This window comes from Prionailurus bengalensis, chromosome E2 (assembly GCF_016509475.1).
Source record: "Prionailurus bengalensis isolate Pbe53 chromosome E2, Fcat_Pben_1.1_paternal_pri, whole genome shotgun sequence".
Taxonomy (NCBI): Eukaryota; Metazoa; Chordata; class Mammalia; order Carnivora; family Felidae; genus Prionailurus; species Prionailurus bengalensis.
Genome location: NC_057352.1, coordinates 41,290,247 through 41,311,587, shown reverse-complemented (window position 1 = coordinate 41,311,587; position 21,341 = coordinate 41,290,247). Strand labels below are relative to the sequence as shown.

Below are 21,341 nucleotides of genomic sequence, written 5' to 3'. Positions count from 1 at the left end.
AAGTCAGTGCCCTGAAAGCAAAGTGCCCCAAGCCCTTGTTTCCTTATCTGGACAGTGAATGCCTTAACACAAAACTCCGGAGTATGCTGTGGAGAAAGAGGTAATCAAGAATGTATGTAAAGCAGGGCTCCTGGGTGGCTCAGTTGGTTAAGTGTCCAACTTTGGCTCAGGTCATGATCTCACAGTTTGTGAGTTCAGGCACCTCATCAGGCTCTGTGCTGGCAGCTCAGAGCTTGGAGCCTGCTTCGGATTCTGTGTCTCCCTCTCTCTCTGCCCCTCCCTTGCTTGTGCTCTTTCTCTTCCCCCACCCCCCCACCCCGCCCCTACCCCGATCAAGCAGAGGCTGAATGGTGAATGAAGACTTTACTAGGATGGCCTCCTGGAACTTCTCCATCTGGGAAAGCCCATGACATCTCATGTGACAAGTACCTGACAGCTTTGTCCAGAATTCCCATGAGTGATCCATTTCCATCCACTATTGAGGATAATTGAAAGACCCATGGTCTCTTCAGAGGTCCTTCTGGCCTGTATCCCTATTGAGTCTAGGGCTCTCACATATTTTCATAGCTTTTCTTGTTGGAATCAGCCATCCCTTCTCTTGCCACCACACCCCCCATCCCCCAGCCGAGAAGCTACACACAGGGGTCAGCGTCCCCACAAGTCAGCCTTACCGGGTCCTTTTGAGTCCAGTAGCAAACAAAAAGGGTGCCGGGTACATGAAAGGAATCCATATGCAGCATCTGACAGATTTTATATCTCTATCAGAGAAGAGTGCAATCACATCTCCTTCCTGTAACGGTAACAGGTCCTTGGCATTTGTTTATCTACAACCTACAAAGACAAAAAGCCAAAACTTTAAAGAGGACCTAAAGAAATGGAAGTTGCCACTCCTTTCAGCATTTCATCATCCCCCTTCTCACCTAGGCAGTGGACATGATGCTTTTCCAAAGAGACTCTCTACCTATTATCTCATTCCAGCCTCGAATTAACTCAGAGGCCAGGGAGATCAGACATCATTTGTCCTTTTCTTGTCATAAGAGAAACACACTCAGGAAGGTGAAGTGAGTTGTCAGCTGTCCGTGGCTTCACAGTTCCCTGAGCTGGGGCCTCCTCCCTAACCCAGGAGATCATGGGTGCTAAAGCAGGAATTGACTCGCCCGTGCATGGGCTGAGACAGTGAGTCTGCTAGGTGTCAAGATCTCAGAAGTGGTTTCTTTTCTTCCTTTATTATTATTTTTTTTAAGGCAGTCAAACTGCTTTTCAAGGATCATCTTGCCGACTCTGGCTGTACTTCTGTTTTCTGTAGGGCAACAGACTGTCCCCACCCATTCGCAACCCCTTTCCTCTTAATTTCTTGGGGAATTCTGCTGGTCACCTTTGGAGAGCCATTGATCCTACCTAGTCCGTAATTTCACAGATAAGAAAACAGAGGTCTAGACCATTGGACATTGCACCATGAGTTGGTGGCAGACCTTTGACTGCTTTCCTAGTACAGTGTTCTTTGTATAACTTCATTCAACAGACCCTTTATGGTTCGGATGAAGGTGTTTTAAAGCCTAAGGCCAACACTCATTAATAGAACTTTTTTCAATGATAAAGATGACCACTGACCACTGGAAATGGCGCTAGGCCATTGAGGAAGTGAATTTTTAATTTTATTTAATTTAAATTAATGTAAACTTAAAAAAGCCACATGTGTCTAGGTTGCCACCATATTGGATAGGGGAGCTGTAGAACAGTGGTTCTCACCTCAAATATACTCCAGAACCACCTGGGGAGCCTCAAAAATACCGACTCCTGATTTTCATGGATTTTGATTGGTGTTGAGTAAAGCCTGGTCAAGGGGATTTTTAAGACTCTCCAGTGAATTCTAATGAGCAATCAAGTTCTAGGGGCACTGATCTAAACGTTAAGTTCCATAAAGTACAGAGGCCAGGCCAGGTGTACACATCACTGCTCAGGTGCAAGGAATTCGGTGACCCCAAATCTTAAAGAACCCTGTATATCTTGGGGAAGAGGAAGACATAACCGCGGACAAAAACTATCAGAAGTGCCCTTATTGTCTGAAAGGACAGTGTAGTCCAAAGGAGTGGAAATGGTCACTCCTACCTGAGGAAGTTAGAAGAGGCAGTCTCTATGGTAATGATTCTGGTAATGAATTATAAATAAGATACATTTTTTCCCCAGGAATGCATTTGTAGCAATAGATGTTTCTGCCAGGCAAGTCAAAACTCACGTCTGTAATTCACAATAGGATTAACCTGGGATTATGGAAAATCTAATTAAGTGAACCATATTATCTGAGACCCACAAAAGACACTTAACGTTGCCTTTGAAAGTCCTGCCTGTCTGAAAGTGTTAGGCATATGCTTCAGAAAATGCTCTGCACATGTACAAGGCACTTGACTGGTTTGCTGTATCCCATTACTTTTCTTTTATGCTTAACTTTTTAAAAAATCCCATTACTTTTGATAAATGACATTAATACATCTGAAAAGAAAGAATTGGGCTTCTAAGATTGGATTATTTCAAACTACAATGAGATCATTATGAGGCTATTGTTGGTGTCTGCTTTCTAAAAATAAGGGGGGAGAAAACCTTCTGTGGTATATGTAGAGATACCAAAAAAAAAAAAAAAAAAAAAAAAAGCTAGTAAAAAATGTGGCAGAGTTTATTCTACTCTTAGCGTGATAGCATGGTTTGAGAAGGCACGTTAGAAAGAGACCTCCAGAACGCCCACCCGCACTCTGGTAAGAATCAAGCTTCTGATAATTGGAAGCAGCTTAACATTCTGCATTCTGCACTTCTGTTCCGAGGCTGATCACGCTGGACCCATGCATGTGGACCACAGTGGATTGGGGTCACAGGCTGGATGTTGCAGAATTCTGAAGACTCCAGGCAGTGGTGATTTGAGGCACTCTCTCCCCTTGTTTTAGTAATTATTTCCAAAAAAAAAAAAAAAACCCACATCAAGCCCTTGTCAGTTATTAAGACCACCTTGGGATAATTCCTCCTCTTACTGTTTATACTCAAAATAAAAAAAGAAAAAAACAAAAAACAAAACCAGTCTTTGTGGAAAGTGTTTCCCTGCAGATTCCAGCGATAATATGCACAGTGTTTTCCCTCTTCCTGTTCTCCACTGACAGTCCTTGAAGAGATCTCCTGGGTCCTTATTTATGAACGTCTTTACCCTTATAGAATGCAGACTGTTTGCTTCCAAGTAGTAGTTTGCATGGGAGGATGCTTTTAAGCTGGGTTTGGGGGAGGCAAGAAGGGAAGGTAGATGCTGAATAAATTATCTTCCACTCCGTGCTTTCCCTTTTGTTTTTCCTCCACAGTGAGGACTTTAGGTTTTGTTCAGTTTGTTTTTGTTGTTGTTGTTTTGTTTTGTTTTTTTGCACAAGTTGCCTGGTATTTCTGTATCTCCCTTTTCCTATTTTCCGCTGAAGGAAGACTAAGAGTGGAAGGTCTAAGGGAGGTTTCCTCCAGCTCTGAGAGTCTAGCATTGAATAATACAGCAGAATGCCCAGACTGGAAACAAATGGTAACATTGTAATACCCACCCTTGGAAGAACTGGGAAACTTCACTACTCGGAAACTTCCCATGTAAACATCAGTCCCTAGGCTTCATAAGTTTAACACATTTAAAACCGAATGTATGCTCTTTTTCCCCAAACTGGCCCCTCCCCTAGTGAGGACAGGAGCAGCACCTCCACTATAGCCTCAGCCTCTGGCCTTCTCAGTTTGCCCAATTCCTAAGGCCCTCCACATGAGCATGTTTCTAGAAAGGTACCCTTTCCTCTAACCAGGCTGATATTTCCAATCTGGAGCCTTGTTACTTCTCACCTGAACCACTGCAATAAATCCAGGAAGTCTCTGTTGACCACATGTCCTTCTCTCTCCAGATATGCTAGAATCCTCTACTGTGCTGTCCTAGGGGGTGGCCACTAGCCACACAAGGCTGTTGAGCTCTTGAAATGTGGCTACCCCAAATAGAGATGTGCCATAAGTTTAAAATACATACTGGGTTTTAAAGACTTAGGACCAAAAAAACAAACAAATAAACAAACAAAAAAAAAACCCACAAAAAAACCAGGGGTGGTGTGTACAAAATATCTCAATAAATCATCTATTTCTTATGTATTGAAATGATACCATTTGGGGAATACTGGATTAAATAAAATATAGTGTTAAAATTAATGACCCCATTTTTTTTTTTTTTTTTAACTTTTAAAATGTAGCATCTAGGGACACCTGGGCGACTCAGTTGGTTAAGTATCCAACTCTTGATTTCGGCTCAGGTCATGTTCTTCAAGCCCCAGGCTGGACTCTGTCCTGACAGTGTGGCGCCTGCTTGGTATTCTTTCTCTCCCTCTCTTTCTGCCCCTCTCCTGCTCATACTGCCTTTCTCTCAATCTCTCAAAAGAGATAAACATTTAAAAAGTAGCATATAGAACATTTAAAATTATACATGTGATTCATATTATATTCCTATTGGACAACACTGGTCTTCTTTATCTCATTTCTCTCATTTATTTGTATCATTACATTTAACAATTCCTGTTATAAGTATTATTTTGTTTATCTCCCCTTAACGGACAGCCTCTTAGAGCCTTCTGTAGGACTTGCGCCTTCTTGCATGTTGTATGTATATTGTATGTCACATCACTGTATCCATGTCGTAAATTACATATTTAGGAGTTCTTGAAGGAACAAAACTCCTAATTTATCCTCTTTTTTTTTTAATGTTTATTTATTTTTGAGACAGAGAGAGACAGAGCATGAATGGGGGAGGGTCAGAGAGAGAGGGAGACACAGAATCCGAAGCAGGCTCTGGGCTCTGAGCTGTCAGCACAGAGCCCGACGCGGGGCTCGAACTCATGGAGTGTGAAATCATGACCTGAGCCAAAGTCAGACGCTCAACCAACTGAGCTACCCAGGCGCCCCCTAATTTATCCTCTTGATCACCTGCAGTGGGCCAGGCTATGTCAAGTTCATACAAGATTCCCTCCTTTCATTTTAACTCTCCCACTGAGATCCATCGTCGTGTTTTCACATTTTCAAAATGGCGGCGTGGTGACTCATGGAGGCTGGATCATACACCTAGTGAACAAGCAGTAACTCTTGAGCTCTAGCCCTCTAACCCCATCTGACTCTTGAGCCCCTGCTCTTAACAACTGTGTTAGAACTCCCGGTTCTCATGGCCAGTTTCTTCCATATACCTCTGACAGCTTGGATTCCATCAATCTCTGGATCAGAGTTTTTAATGGACTCCCATTGCCCATCAGGAGAAGTTTTGATTCCTAATGCTGGAACTCAGAGCCAGTCACATTAACAGGGGTGTGCACTGCCTAGTCCCAGAGGATGCCACTGCTTCTATCTGATGTAAGTGCAGCCTCCTGCGGATGTGCATGAAGCAGTCCTGCCAGCTAGGACCCAGACTTTCTAAAAGAGGTGAAACCTCCATCCAGGGAAGGTTGCTGTGTCTCAGCACAGCACAGACTCACAGGCCCCAGTAGGCATGGAAGACCTTTATAAGCTATTGCCAGCCTCCTATTTTATGGAAAAGAGAAAGTTAGTCTCAGATGAAGAAGAATTTTTTTTGGTAAGGTTACACAATTTTCCAGTGGCAGAACCTTTCAGAACACAATTGTCTTGACTTTTGTTGTAAAGGTCTCCCTCTGGCCCCACTGTTTCTTGGATATTCAGAAATGAAGAAGGCATTTCTATGTAGGAACAGATTATCTCCACAGCTACAGTACTTCACCCTTTATCAGAAGAACCACCTAACTTTTTATTAAGGACAGCAGCAGTCCTTAATTGCTAAATTTTCAGAGAACGGGGCCATGCTTGTGTCATTTACATGGTGTGGGGACCAGAGACCATGTTTGTTTCTATTTGGTTACTAACTGGCTTTCTCATAACTTTGATTTCACCAAAACTTTGGCCACAGACGAAAGCTAGTCCATCTGCCCCACCCCCCTCGCCCCCAGCAGCCCATCGCCTTCCTGTTTCAGTTCTCTTACTAACTGAAACATGGTTCCTGTTTTCTTTCATTCAAGTTCCCAAGTGAATCTGATTCACCCAGCTTGTCCTTTTGAGCCAGATTACACAGGTTAAAACAATCAGTGGTCAATTTAAGACCACTCACTGGGTGGTTATCACCAAACTAGAAGCATTTCAATCAGCCATGACTCAAGATGGGCATGGAGACTTCAGATGTTAGAGGCTGTAGAGATAGGTGTTTACTTGGAAGAAGCTAGAATGGATAAGCACTAGAAGACGGGAATGATATGGAGTGGACAATAATGATGGAATGATCGTCAGCAGACATGTGCTTCCCAATTGGTGCTTGTGAACACAAGTCCTGTTTGCACTGATCCCATTACACCATTATCCATCTCCTTAGACGACTGTCTCACTGTTGTTCGGGTACTGTCTACAGATCAGAGACACATAAGCAGTCTACGGATCCCTCAGGTCCAACCCAGGCCTGGCACTGCGACACGTTACTGCTGAATGAAGGAACTGACAAATAAGAAAGCTTTACAGATATTTACTGCTCTGAGACAAAAGGGAAATTTACATACAGGCCTTTGATACCACAAATGAAGTTACATTATGTTGAGCATCTGTTTATCATTGCCATTTTTGCCCTAATTTTCCCTCAGGTATTTTAGCTCATGCAAAAAAAAAAAAAAAAAAAAAAAATTAAAATAAGATCTTTCTCTTTCCACACATTCATATACAGTGTTTATTCACAGTCTGAGATGTCCAGCTGACATGACTTCCTGTATGTGTTGATGTATTTTGTTCATCTTAATGATTAACATTTTAAAATATCACAGTGAGAAAAAGACTGTCTTAAGGATTGAGTAGAGCACAAATAATAAGTCCTTCATTGCACACAGTGTATTTAATCATCTTATTAATGGAAGTTTACTTAATTATTTGAAGAGATAAAAGTAAATAATCACAGAATGATTCTACGTTTGAGGTCTGGGAACTTAAGCTGGATTCCGATGATTCTTTGTGGCCATGAAAGCCTGAAAATACAAAGGCTGATTGTACATACTTTAAAAATAAATGAAATTCATATGTAACAGATTATTTTCAATATCAAATACAATTTTGGAGCTAAGATGATCCTTGAAGATGCATCAGGCAGTCTCGTTATACTAAGATAACGAGTTATCTCCAGAGTTTGGGAGTCAGGTAAAGTCAAAGCATGGGTTTTGCTCTCACGTAAACTTGAATTTCAATTGCGGCCTTGCTAGTGATTGAGGGTTTACTCAACCCCTCTGAGCCTGACTTTCCTTATGGGTAAAATTTGGGTGATACTTACGTACAAGTTGTGGTAAGTATACAATTAAATGGTCTGTACCAAGCCCTGAGTATCTTGCCCAGCACTAGGAAAATCAAGCACCTGGTCAAGGATAATCCCTAGTATCATTATCTAATTTTATGGGGCCCGTAAGTGATGCAACCAGGATTTGGACCCAGGCCTGCCCAACACCAGGCAGTAAGCGATCTTTGCACTTTCAAAGCTGACACTCATGTGGTTCTCTATTTCTCTAGAAGCGGAGGATCAGAATTAAACATTGCAGCAGTTTTAAAATTTCCACTCGCCCCAGAGAACGTTAGGTCATGGATAAGGGGCCCTATTTGCTGCATACTTTGACATGTGAATTTGGTATTAAAGCATGGAGCAAATGACCCTTTCGCAGTCTTTGCTGTGTGTTTTGCACCTGAGCAGAAGTGATTATTATCTTAAGCTTATGCTTGCCTCCAAGTGTAGAAATCAGGGAAGAAGAAATATGATTCGATAGTTCTTACAATATTTCCTCTCGCCATTCTCTGTGAGTTCCACAGACATGGCATAATTCCTGTGCTGTGATTTGAAACTAGAGACCAGCTCAGTGCTGAGTGATGAGATCTGAACGGGGAATAAAATATGCTTGAATTAATTTGCATAATAGAACCCGATTGGTTACAAAGCTGTGTTTGTTGAAGTGGAGAGCAGAGCCCCGGAGCTCCCCCGCAAGGGGACACTGCACATGCAGAATGGAGTTTTGAGTTCTGGTGAGGGCCTCGATAATATTCTTAATGTAATGATAACCTGTCTTTAACTGTAAATTAGCTCCCTGGAAATGAAAAGAACAGGTCAGCCTGTCTGATCCTTCCAGCTCTGTGGGGAAGAGAAAGCTGAAAAACCAAAGCTGCTTGCTTTCTGCTAAGCGCTTCCGTCTTTCTTTCTCTACCCGATAACAATTTCCAGCAGGAGTCCAAATATACTTAAACACCCGTATATGTCATTTTCTTTTACGGAGACAAAAGCAGGCACAGCAAGAGGGTTTTATGCTCAAGGCGCAATAGCTTATGACGGGCTATGTGCTCTCAAGATAGAGGGGCGAGACTTCCACTTAGAGCTGGTGGTTTTGCAAATCCATTTTCCTGTCATGTTATTACTCCTGTGACTTTCAACAACATTTATTTTTCCTTCCGAGCAATATGCTCCCACCATAAAGTAAAGTCCTCCTATATGTTTTAGTGGAACCCCAATGCTTAGACATCCTGGCACACTGCTAAAAAGTGCTTTAATGGAAGGATTGTTTGAGAATCGCCTTGGGGGTCTTTATTAAAACCAATTAGAACACTGATATATTTCCCTGATTATTACCAATGTCAAGACCTTCTTAGGAGGGCAGCCTCCGATTAATTTGCATGTGTGATTCCTGCAAACTCTCTACCATTGAATATATCAATCAGATTTCTAGATTTTAGAAGTGTTTCTTTAAAGAAGAAAAATGAATCTCCTTGAACACACTTTTTAAACGTATATACTTAGAAATTCTGAAACAGAGCATTTAAAAATAAAAAGCAACGATTAAGTTTTGTGTAATGTGTTAAGGACCTGGTTGTACTGTGCTGTTGATGGACTGATGTAATTACTTCCTGTTCGTCTTCACTTTGGTCACTGCTATAAAATGCTTTATCTTCCTCTTCTGGCATTGGTTTTAGTATTTTAGTCACCCCCAGTGCCACCAAAACTTAAACTGTTCTCGTTGTAAGACTATTATGTGTGTATCAGGATGCATGTCTATGTATGACCTGCAGTCTTTTCTTCTCCGAAGGACAGTGTGGGGCACAGGATTACAGGGGACAAGGATGCAGACCTTGGAGCCAAATACGTAGGGTTTGTGTCCCAGTCCCTCTACTTACTGGTTCTGTAACCATGGGCAAGTTGCTAAATCTTGCTATGCCTCCGACTGCTTACCTATAAAATGGGACTTGCAATAGTACTATTTTGTAGGGTTATTGTGAAAATTTCATGACTCAACTCATGGAAAGCACTTAGAAGAGTGTTAGCCAGAAAATAATCCGGTACCAATATTAACTTTTATTACTATTTTCATCAGAGTCATATTATTAGTATATACCACGTTCTAATGTTGGTTTACTTCAGGTGCCCGCTAGCTTACAGTATCTGTATCACAGGAGCCACATCAGCTCTTTATGAATTCAGACACAAACAAATGGCAGAAGTTAGTATTGTTCACTGGTTACGAACACAGACGCCAGAGCCAGATGGCATGTGTTCAAATCCCAGCTCTGCTCTTTCCCAGAAGTGTAGCCTCGCACAAATTGCTTCATTTATCCAGGCCCCAGCTTCCTCATCCTTTATAATAAGAATATTCATAGTACCTATTCAGAAGTTTGTTGTAGAAATAAATGGCTGAATTACTATTTGTAAAGTTTTTAGAACAATAGCTAGAAAAAGCTTTCACTGAGTGAATTTTCATTCTGAAAATGAATATGTATTTTTTAAATTATGTCTTAAAATTCATCTTATACATGCCTGAGGCTAATAATTAAAATAACTTTTACATATTACATTTACTTATTGAAGAAGCACTTTGAAATAATGGGTTTAATGAGTTACTTTTACTTATTTTAATTAAAAAAAAATATTTATTTATTTTAGAGAGAGAGGACACACATCCACAAGCGGGGGAGGGGCAGAGAGAGAGGGAGACAGAGGATCCCATGTGGGCTCTGCGCTGACAGTAGAGAGCCCAATGCGGGGCTCAGACCCACGAGGCATGAGATCCTGACCTGAGCTGAAGTCAGACACTCAACTGACTGAGCCACCCAGGCGCCCCTCAATGAGTTACTTTTATGTCTTTTATTATTTTCTTTAATGTTTAGTTATTTTTGAGAGACAGAGAGAGACAGAGCACGAGTGGGGAAGGGGCAGAGAGGGAGGGAGACACAGAATCCAAAGCAGGCTCCAGCCTCTGAGCTATTGCCACAGAGCCCAACGTGGGGCTGCAAGATCATGACCTGAGCCAAAGTCGACTGAGCCACCCAGGTGCCTGTCACAATGAGTTACTTTTATTTATTTATTTATTTATTTATTTATTTATTTATTTATTATTTTTTCCCCCAACGTTTATTTATTTTTGGGACAGAGAGAGACAGAGCATGAACGGGGGAGGGGCAGAGAGAGAGGGAGACACAGAATCGGAAACAGGCTCCAGGCTCCGAGCCATCAACCCAGAGCCTGACGCAGGGCTCGAACTCACGGACCGCGAGATCGTGACCTGGCTGAAGTCGGACGCTTAACCGACTGCGCCACCCAGGCGCCCCAATGAGTTACTTTTAAAAGCAAGTTGTTTTTGCTATTCTTTCCAAGAAAAGAAAATCGATAACTTCATCTTTTCAATAGTGGGTTTGTTGTTTATTGGTCATGTGGAAACTCTTAAATTCATTAGCTAGAATTTTTTTTTTATCAAGGGAAAAAAGTTGTCATCTAGTTTTAACACTTCTGGTGTCAGAAATAATTGTGCTTTACAGCAAAATGGAAGCCAGAAGAAAGAGGTGCAGAAATATGAACTTTAATTAAACCCTTTCTTTCAAATATACTTCACAGTTTATATGCAAGAATAATTTATCACCATGTGAATGAACACTTAATACTTGGCATGGTGTAAAATGGGCAGGGATCTTGTTGCACCATATGGTCTTTTCTGTTGCTTCTTCTTAAGATTCTACGGTGGCAGTATTAAGTTTACTTGAAGTATGTGGCTCAAATCATACATTCAGCTTTTATTAATGGTTTGCTTTCGAAAGTGAAGGCACTGGACCTATAATCATGTATAAAGTATAATCCCAACCATGAAGATGCATCCAGGTTAGTAAGGAGATGGTGTATGAATCAGAAGAAATCCCCAACAATCTCTCACTGGAGCTCCAACCATGAATCTGAAACTGGAAGCCATTTGTAGAAAATGTCACCCAACAGCTTCATTTGAGACAGAATGTACCAATGAGGGAATGATGAGGTCCCATGACAAGCTACTGGCAGATCCTTGACGATATATCTGGCTTCCTGACTTAAGCCCGAGGATCTTTGTATTGCTTCACATTGACTCATTTTGTGATCTAACTGCTCCTGGGTCCCTATCTGTGCTTTTTCCACACAGTCAGTTTGGATTGCAAGAAACAGCATTTGATGTATTATTAATATGCCCAAGTCTGAGGATGAAGCTGTTAAATGATGACACTGCCTTTTCAGTCTTTCTCTCTCTTCCACACAGCCTTTTGCATACCCTGAAATGTCTGTCTACAACAAATATTGGACTCCATATTCCTTGAAAAGAGACTAACAGAAAACATCATACCGTGTACTGGGGGCAGTGACGGACTTCTGAAAACCTAGATATGTTTTCCCATATTACAAAGGAGGCAGAGAAGCTTGGGTTGGTAAAGTCAAAGACCACCATAAGGGACAATGTTCTGCTCCAACAAATTCGAATTCCACCAATTCCTTTGTTTTCTAGACTACTAAGACCAGACGGATACCATGTGGTATCCCCCATGTAACTCTTATTCCTCAATTCGTCTCTTAGAGAAAGCACCTCACCATCCTTTTCTGGGCATCTCAATCTGTAAGGCAAGAACACCTCCTTATACTGAGTAAGACCTGTGGGCTTGGATTGTGGCACTCTAGGAGGAGAGGAAGAGACCCGGTGTGTGCCCTGCTCTGTATGCAGCCCCGTATGTGTGCAGCAATTCTTGTCATCAACATTGTCGAGACGAGACCACTCCAGAGCCTCAGAGTGCCTGAATGAAATGCCCAAGGCCTTCTATATTATAAGATATAGAAGTGGTATTCCAATCCAGGTCTGTCTGATCTTCAAATCTAGGTACATTCCACTATGCCAAGATTCAGGATGCTTCCTTTCTGTTCTTTTCCCCTCCCCTCTCCCCACTACTACCACTACATTCATATTGGATAGCTAAGAATTAAATGATTTTTTTCAACACTGCTCAACAAGCTCACCAGTGTCATTTAGACCCACCAGTGCTGAAATGAAGTGTCATCCTCAGTATCAGTGTGTTACCCTCCGTGTCCAACAATCTTTAGTGATTCACCTCCTTCAGTGGTGGGTGTGGTAATGGGGATTGATTGCCTGGTTCTGGGAGCTAGGGTTTCAGCTGGAGTGTGGGTGGTGTACCAAGGGAAGAGGTTGATTGTCCAGAAGAAAATGCAGGGCACTAGGGACGGGAAAAAGCAAGGGAGTTGCATAGGGAATAATTAACTTTCCAGCACCAGCAAGACTAAGTCTACTGAAGAAGTCCAGGAACCCGAGGCAGGAATTAAGGACCAGAGTAACTATAGGTCAGAAACCCACAAAAGGGATCGAAGGCTCATCTTTCTACTTATGAGTAGCTGAGCCATTTCTGAGTGCCAGGAACAAGACCTTTGGATCAGTCAGTGGGGTATGCTCTTGTATTTTGCATCTCCTGGTTGGAAAAAGCTTGTAAAGTATCCTTTTTAAGACTGCCAGGTTAAGGATCTTCAGCTTCTTGGGTAGACCTTCGATCAAACAAAAGCAAATCTTGTTCATTAAATTGACTCTGTAGCATTCACCGATCCACCAATGAGAACTTGATTGATTATTTAATTGGCAAGTGTTTCAGTGACCATGAGTGGTTTCTCGGCATCTGCCCCAACCTCCTTTCTCTGGCAGGTTCCATTGCTGCCTTTCTCCTTCCTTATACCACACAGTCATGCTGACCAGCGCTGGGACATGCTGTGCTTATGAAGAGCTCTGGGCTTTGGGTCACACTGTTTCTCCTGCATGGCCAACCCATCCACTCCGTTCTGATCATAGTAACTCACTTGAGGGTGGAGCACAGACAGCCTGCACTCCAGGAGTCTCCCACAACTGCCTCTACTCTCTGCCGTCTCCACCCTCAATCCCCATGGATTAGATGTTCCTCTCCTGGACTCCCATAATGCCCCAAGTTTCCCAATAATGAAAACATACCCTAGCGTAACTGTGATCAATAATAATAATAAATAAATATGGAATGCTTGCTTTGTACCAGACATCGTGCTAAGGGATTTAGAGGCACTAGTCATTTAATCCCCGTGTCAACCTTGCAGTGAGTACGATTAGCATCCCCATTTCATAAATGAGCAAGCAGAGCTCGAAGAGCTGGGGTTTACCCCAAACCTGGAGCTGGTTTGTAGGTGGCAAAACTGCCACCGAGACCCTGGCAGCTGGATTCCACAGCACACGTGTTCATCCTCATAAAGACTTGAGGGATTTCCTAGTGTGTTTATCCCACCCGCCATGTGACAAGCTGCAAGAGAGAGCAGGGACTGTTTCTTACTCAGCCTGCCCCCTCACTACCCAGAAGGAAGCGCTCCTGTGGTCCAGCGTTTATGGGATGGGATTGAAATGAATTGGGGATGGAGCCCGCAGCTAATCTGACCTTTCTCTCTGCCCGCAGAAGCCGACTGGGGAAGTGGGCAGCCCTGACCGTGATGTGCTCAGCCAGCAGAGACATTCCATTCCGAGAGAGGTCTGCCTGACACGTCTGGGAGGCCACCATCAGCCAGGCCGCCACAGGGTTGGTGAAAGGGGTGACAGCCGCATTCTCCTGTGCCTACCACATAACCAAAAATGAAGGAGCACTACTGTTTACAAGCCGCCCTGGTGTGCCTGGGCGTGCTGTGCCACAGCCAGGCCTTCACCACCGAGCGACGGAGCCACTTGCGACCCTCGTTCCACGGGCACCACGAGAAGGGCAAGGAGGGGCAGGTGCTGCAGCGCTCCAAGAGAGGCTGGGTCTGGAACCAGTTCTTCGTGATCGAGGAGTACACCGGGCCTGACCCCGTGCTCGTGGGCAGGGTAAGGCTGCTGCTAGGCAGCGTTCGTCTCTCTCGCCACCGTTCCAATAGTAGGGTATGGCCAAAAAAGAAAATTTCTAGGTGGGAAAACACTAATGGCGCTTCAGTAAAAACCATGAAATCAATGTTTAAACAGCCTTTCAGGGGCACCTGGTGGCTCAGTCGGTTAAGCATCTGACTTCAGCTCAGGTCATGATCTCATGGTTCACGAGTTTGAGCCCCACATCGGGCTATGTGCTGACAGCTCAGAGCCTGGAGCCTGCTTTGGATTCTGTGTCTTCCTCTCTCTCTGTCCCTCCCTTGCTCATGCTCTGTCCTCTCTCTCTCAAAACTAAACATTAAAAAAAAATAAACAGCCTTTCAGACTTTTTAATTTTTCAATTCATAGTCATCCATGTTAAGAACACTTACATTTTCCACTGAATGTTATACCATGGAACTCCATTTTTAATAGCTGCACAATAGTCTACTAATTAGCCATCATTTATTGGCCCATTCTCCAAAGGAAGACATGTCCCTGCCTACACCCTATCTCCAACTCTGGTGCCCTTCTCCACTCTTTATGAAAGCTTGCCTTTTTGCATTACACATGTTTATTTATTCATCAGTCTCCCTCACTGGACTGGCCCAATGTCCTGTGTCCTGAGGTCCTGGTACTAAGCCTAGTTTTGGGGAAGCCTTTGTAAATATCTGATGAGACAAATGGATGTGTCTTCAGAATGGATGAGATTTTATCCACTTGAGCTTAGGGATGGCAAAACCCAGTTGGATGAATTGAGTTCTAGCAGTACTCAGACTCTGCATTCTCTGTGTAATCCCTCCAAAATAGTGCAAGAGTAGAAAGTCCACAATACATTAAAAAAATTATTGTCCATTATCACTTATGATAAAGCATGCAACCATCTTTCAGAGAAGAGAGTGACATTAACTACAAGGAGATGAGTGGTCATCTACACAAGAATGAACACCTACTATGCTCAGGGAAAGAGCTAAGCAAACGGTAGACTAGCATAAAATAGTCCCTGATCTCAAAGGGTTCAGAGTCTAGTAGAAAGGCAAACTTATCTAACGAAAAACAAAAACAAACAAACAAACAAACAAAAACCCACCTAAAACTAAAATAATGAAGAAATTCAACAGAAGTGATGATACTTTCACCTGGTAATGTTTGGGAGGGATGAAGGAAGGTTTTATAAAGAACATGATAATAACTTGTAACCCGAGAGATGAATGAGTAGGAGTTATCCAGTGAAGGGGGAAAAGTACAAGAGTAGATCTGGAGGGTGCTAATTTCTGAGTCTTGTATATTCCATTGAGTTATTTCAGTTGTTCTTTAACATGAGAGCAGTAATCCATATTTATGTAATTGACTTATTTGGAAGAGGTTCATAGTAGCATCTGAGTAATGTTCAGGGTTGGGGAAATGCCTTTTCAAAGAGATGTACCAAAGGAGTTTCATTCATGTATACCCCAAAATGGAAAGATTATACCCAAAATAGAAGTAGTCTTGGGAAATGGGAACCCGGGGAAATGATTGGCATGTGAATTCCCTACGTGAGGAGATGGGCTCTGTGCCCAGAGAGGAAGACAAGACTTCAGTCATGGCAGGGGCTGTGCAGCTTGAACACCATGGAGAGCTGTGCGTAAATTTTTCTGAGAATATAGAACCTTTGCCTTAAGGACTTTCTCAGTGGAGAATGGTGTGTTCGTTAGGGTGGAAGATTGTAGGAGAGACAGGACCTGGAATATGTATATATATATATATATATATATATATATATATATATATAACTATAGATAACTATATAGATAACTATAGATAAATATAGATATAGATGATATAGATTAGATATAGATATAGATGATATAGATATTGATATTGATATCTATCTATATAGTTTCCCATGAATAGAGGGAATAGACTAGATGACCTTTGATTTGACAGCATTCAAGGTTGAGTGCTTTATGATGCTCTGAAAAAGTAGAATTTGGCAAGCGATGGACTTTCAGATTTCTTGCAGGAAGCACAGTCTGTGTCGTGCTGTGCCCTGCAGAGGGGGAAGCCAGCAGTCTTTGGCATTAGGAATTGGCTGTGTATGCCTCAGCAACTGGGTCCCCTGATAGGAAGGAATGGTTTCCCAAACTGCTTTTTGTGTAGAACCTAATAAATAGTGTTGTCAGTTGTACAGGTCATCTTTGTGGGAGAGAGAAAAAGAAAGTTATATCTAACTTTCAAATCCGAAAACAAAGTAGAGAAAGATAAGGAGTGCTGTTAAGTTTACACTTTTGCAGTGATTTGGTTGATCATGAACTAGAATCTGTCTAATGCATAAGAAACTTGCCAAGCTCACGTGGAATCCATGAAAGCCCAGAGAAACTTCCCTTCTAGCCACTCCCGTTAAAATAAGCATTTATTTCCTTGTTTTTCATTCACAAGACTGAGCCCCTAACTTTTGCCAGGTCTCAGGCAGAGAAAACGAACAAATGCAAACTGTTTGGGGGGTTGGGGAGAAAGCCAGCCGCATGGCGGCAGGGATCCCGCCCTCACTGTGGAAATTGTATGAAGATCAGAGCAATTCTGTTCATCCTTTAGAAGCCACAAAATAGCTTCATATTTTACTCACAAACTGCCTTATTCATGAGAAATGTATTAACCATCATTTCATGACAACACGTAGCTTGTTATGAATAACAAGTTCTGAAGGCAGGTATATTTTTTCAAATTTTCCTGAGAAACACTGTGAACTAAAATCAAAATGGTCTTCCTGATTTGTACCTACAGGTACCCCCTGAGCTGAAATATTTGGTGTTTCACTGAGGTGCTGCAAATCAATTAGATACTTTCTGGGAAACTGAAACCAATACAAACATCTTTAAAAAGCACTGTGTTCTATCTTGCTTTGTGATTCTGAACAAGCTCCCCAGGCTTTGGTTTCCTAACAATAATCAAATTGGTGTTAACAATAATATTTAAATGACATTACTAATAATATCAGTATGAAAATGTCATTGCTAACCAATCAATATTCTTATCAATGCCATTTGAATAAAGCTTTTTGGTGTATACTGGGTTTTCTCTCATAGTAGGCAGAACCAAGGGCTTTTTAGCCACTTGGCTAGCCTTGAAGCCTACGAGAATGGCAAAAGCAATGCTTCTCTCTTCTCACAAAGGGCATAATGAGGGCAGAGGTACTTAAATTAAGATGAAAGCTTCAGACATTGAGATGACATCAAGGGAAGGTAAGGAATTCATTGCTACACGAAAATCAAACATGGTCTTTGGGTGAGTCCCATGTTATGAAACAAAGAGCAGAGTCCAGCCACAGGATGGGTAGTCAGGAGAACTGGACGATGCCCTGGCCCTGTGAAGTGTGGAGTTAGGCAAGTACCGTCATTTCTCTGGGCTCTGTGAAAGGAGGGGGAAAACCTGAACATATGTAAGGTTCTTTCAATAGTCTAAGAAGCTTCATATTTATCAACCCGTCCTACCCACCTTATGCCTATGATCAGAATGAGAGCTTCTTCCTGACAGGCCATATCCCCAGACCCTCATGTGCCTCACAGAGTGTCTTATGGAAAATTCTGATCAATGAATTGCTTATCGTAACGAAAGCCTAGAAACAACCTCAGTGTCCTTTGGAAGAAGACAGCTAAAATGAGATGATAGCATGCATCCAGTGGATGTAGCAGTCCAAAAGGTCACCTGATTTACTGTTATAGGAAAACAGAGGTGCAGAGTGCCATTTGTGCACTATGGCACTTCACTGCATAAAAACAAATGAGGGCATTTATGTATCTGTACAGATATTCTAGCATATGCATAAACCGTATCTTAGATTCACAGGAAACTGGTAACAACTGTTGTGTCTGAGCAGAGAAACTGAAGGGGTGGGAATCAGAACTGAGAAGACTTACTTATGGCATAAATGTTTGTTTTTTATATTTTTATGTCATCTATGTTTCTTTCAAAGTAACTTAATATATGTGCATATGTGTATATATTTTGCTTGTGTGCATACCCGTGTGAATATATGCGTATATTTTGTATGTGTGTATATTTGTGAGGGAAAGTATGACTCTTAGAATTTAAAAAAACTCAGGACTCAGGTCTGAATGCTGGCTTCACCTCTCCCAGCGGTGTGACTTTGGCCAAGGCAATTGTCTTCTCTAAGATTCCATTTCTTCATTTGTAAAATGGGGGCAGAGCATCTCCCTCTCAGTGGTGTATGTGTGTGTGGGCGTCTGTGTGGGTGTGGGTGGACAGCGTGCTGTGGCAAACAGTGTATGAAGGAGACTCTGTTTCCCCACGGCATCCCTCATGGAATTACAAATCTTGGTTTCTCTTTTCCTAGCTTCATTCCGATATTGACTCTGGTGATGGGAACATTAAATACATTCTCTCAGGTGAAGGAGCCGGAACCATTTTTGTGATTGATGACAAATCAGGGAACATTCATGCCACCAAGACATTGGACCGGGAAGAGAGAGCCCAGTACACGCTCATGGCACAGGCGGTGGACAGGGACACCAACCGGCCGCTGGAGCCACCGTCGGAGTTCATTGTCAAGGTCCAGGACATTAATGACAACCCGCCCGAGTTCCTGCATGAGACCTATCATGCCAACGTGCCTGAGAGGTCCAACGTGGGTGCGTACATGAGGGGAGACCTGCTCCATCTACAGGCCTCGTGTCCCTGTTGGGGGTGGGGTGGGGGGCTGCTGCCCATATTCTCCCAAATCAAGAAGCAGAATTTATACCGCATCTTCAACGGCATACGACCAAAAAAAGTGTTTTTTGGGTAGTTGAAGTTTCAGATATTTAAAATAGTTCTGAGATTTTAATATCTAGTCTTCAAAAACACAAGAAGTGTGGCAGAATGGCAAGAACCTGATGGGCTGCAGGCAATCCTGGTTCTGGCGCTCATTAGCTATGCGACTTGGATCCAGCTCTGTCCATTTTCACCTTAGTGTCCCCTTCTGTAAAATGGAGTCATAGTTTCTAGTCTTGCAGGATTAGAGGCAATGTAGTTCAGTCACTAGTGTGCACTGATGTCTAATGAGGAACAGTAATCGTAATATTTGTTGCATGTAGACATCATACTAATTGACTTACATGACATTATTGCATTTACTTTTTTGTGATAATCCATCTTTGTAGTGAGGTAGGTCCTATTTGACATACTTTGCAGATGGAAAGCCCAAGCCAGGAACAGGATGACTAATTTATCAAAAGTCATCTGAGCTATTAAGTGGCTCCAGAATACACACTTAATCAGGACACTATGCCACCATCTGTTAGGATAATTTAGAAGCGGATATGTCCTTCCATCATGCCTGAAGACACTCTCCATTGTCAAAGGATACTTCTCTCAAGGATTTCTTCAACAAGCCACCTTTTCCTGGCAGCAACTTTTGTCTGGCTTTATAGAATGCATTCATTTGTGGTCTTTTGAGAAATATGCCTCATATTAAGAAGGGGTTGCCTTTCAGACAGTGATCATGGCTGTTCTGGTCAGGGAATGAGTCTGATTATATGAATCAGAGATTTTAGAGTGCAAATGAACTTAAGAATCATCAGGGCCAAACTGCCCATTTTACAGATGAGAAAACCAAGCACCAAGAATGGGAAACAACCTGTTCAAAACAGTTAGATGCAGAAAGTACCCTAGGGCCCTAAGCTCTTTCCACTTTGCATGTAGAACCTGGGATGTGGATTTTTTTAAGCACCACCCCCCCCCCCTTTTTTTCCCTCCTCCAGATAAAGTTGGGCTTTTCTCATACTTTATGAAGGTGGGGCTGAGTCACTTCTTGCCTGTCTCCCCTGGCTGTGACCGGTTCCTTAGTTTCTTGGTAATTGCCTAGGGATTTTAATGAGAAAAATCCAACAGAAACTAAATCATTAAATAGGGGACTGTAGCATGAGCAACTGAGCCAGAAGGCAAAGCCTGCCATCAAAAAGAACACTCCAAAGAATTCACATTGTTCTCACCTCTGGGAGCTCCTTGATGCTTAGGACTAACACCCAGGCTTTCCATCACGGCTTCCGAGAGTCGAACCTGGTGTCACAGTACCGGGCTGCTGTTTATGGCAGTGGCCCTGATGAGCCAGATGGCGGTGGCCCTGACGAGCCAGGTGAACTGTCACATAGTTCTCATTTTGTCATCTGTAAAGTGAGGATAATGTAAACTGTGACGAGGGTTAAGTAAAATACAAAAGAGTCATAACGGACTGAGTTCAGTTCTAGAAACAAATGAAGCACAACAATGTAATACTTTCCCTAGCTCAGTCACAATGATGCAGGCTAGGCCTATTCTCCTTCATAAATGTCCACTGCCTAGAATAGTGCCTGGTCCTATGGGAAGAGCTTGAGAAAAGTTGTTTGCACAAAATAATGAGTTACAGAAACATATTGAGAAAAAAAAGCAAGATTTCCTTTTATACCATGTAAAAATCACTGACAGTTGTAAATTAAAGGGTCATCAGAAGCTGTGTCAACGGGCTCCCTCACCTCCCACCCAGGACCTTGCCCCTCTGCTGGAAATGTCAAGGAAAGACCCTGGGTTTGGTTGGTTGCTCGATGGGGGTTAGGCTAATGACTGTGGCAATAATCTACTTTGCAAAATAGGATTGTAAAATTCCTACCTCTCACACCCAGTTTCTCAAAATACAATTGCTGTCAAAATGAGGAGTAGAGGGGATGGATGCTGGTGGGACACAAGGAACGTGCCCCGAAAGTACCTGGTGCAGGGAAGCTCTAATTGCCATTTCCCTTCCCAGGCATCTCCCCCCATTCTGTAGTTCAGTGCTTTGTGCCCTCAAATCCTGGTGACCACCAAAGAACAGAGGCTTTTCTAGGAGAAACGGAATCCCGTCTTCCTTCATTTCCCTGGTTTCCTTTCCTTCAGACCCACAGATGTCTTAAGGGTGGTTTCTATTAAATAACTACCAGACCCGTTAGAGGTGGGAAGATGCAATTCTCATGTCATCAGGGAACAACATTCTGTACAATATTTATAGCGATAAATTCATTAAAATGCAGTATTAGAAGCTATTTTATTACATGCAAAGCAACAATAAAATGATGTATTTATTGCGCTGCTACAGATGGAAGGCTACATACTCTGTCCTTACACAAA

At 42.5% G+C, this 21,341-nt stretch overlaps 1 protein-coding gene across 3 annotated transcripts in view; it reads left to right on the top strand.

Annotated features, from left to right (window-relative positions):
- The window catches only part of LOC122494332 (cadherin-11), a 151,797-nt gene that overhangs the window by 89,404 nt on the left and 41,052 nt on the right, over positions 1–21,341 (top strand). For all 3 annotated transcript variants that reach the window (XM_043599394.1, XM_043599395.1, XM_043599396.1), the window contains 2 exons: positions 13,807–14,207; positions 18,559–18,853. In XM_043599394.1, the coding sequence (XP_043455329.1) occupies positions 13,980–14,207; positions 18,559–18,853 (523 nt within the window). In that variant the 5' untranslated portion in view covers positions 13,807–13,979. The remainder of the gene's footprint in view (positions 1–13,806; positions 14,208–18,558; positions 18,854–21,341) is intronic.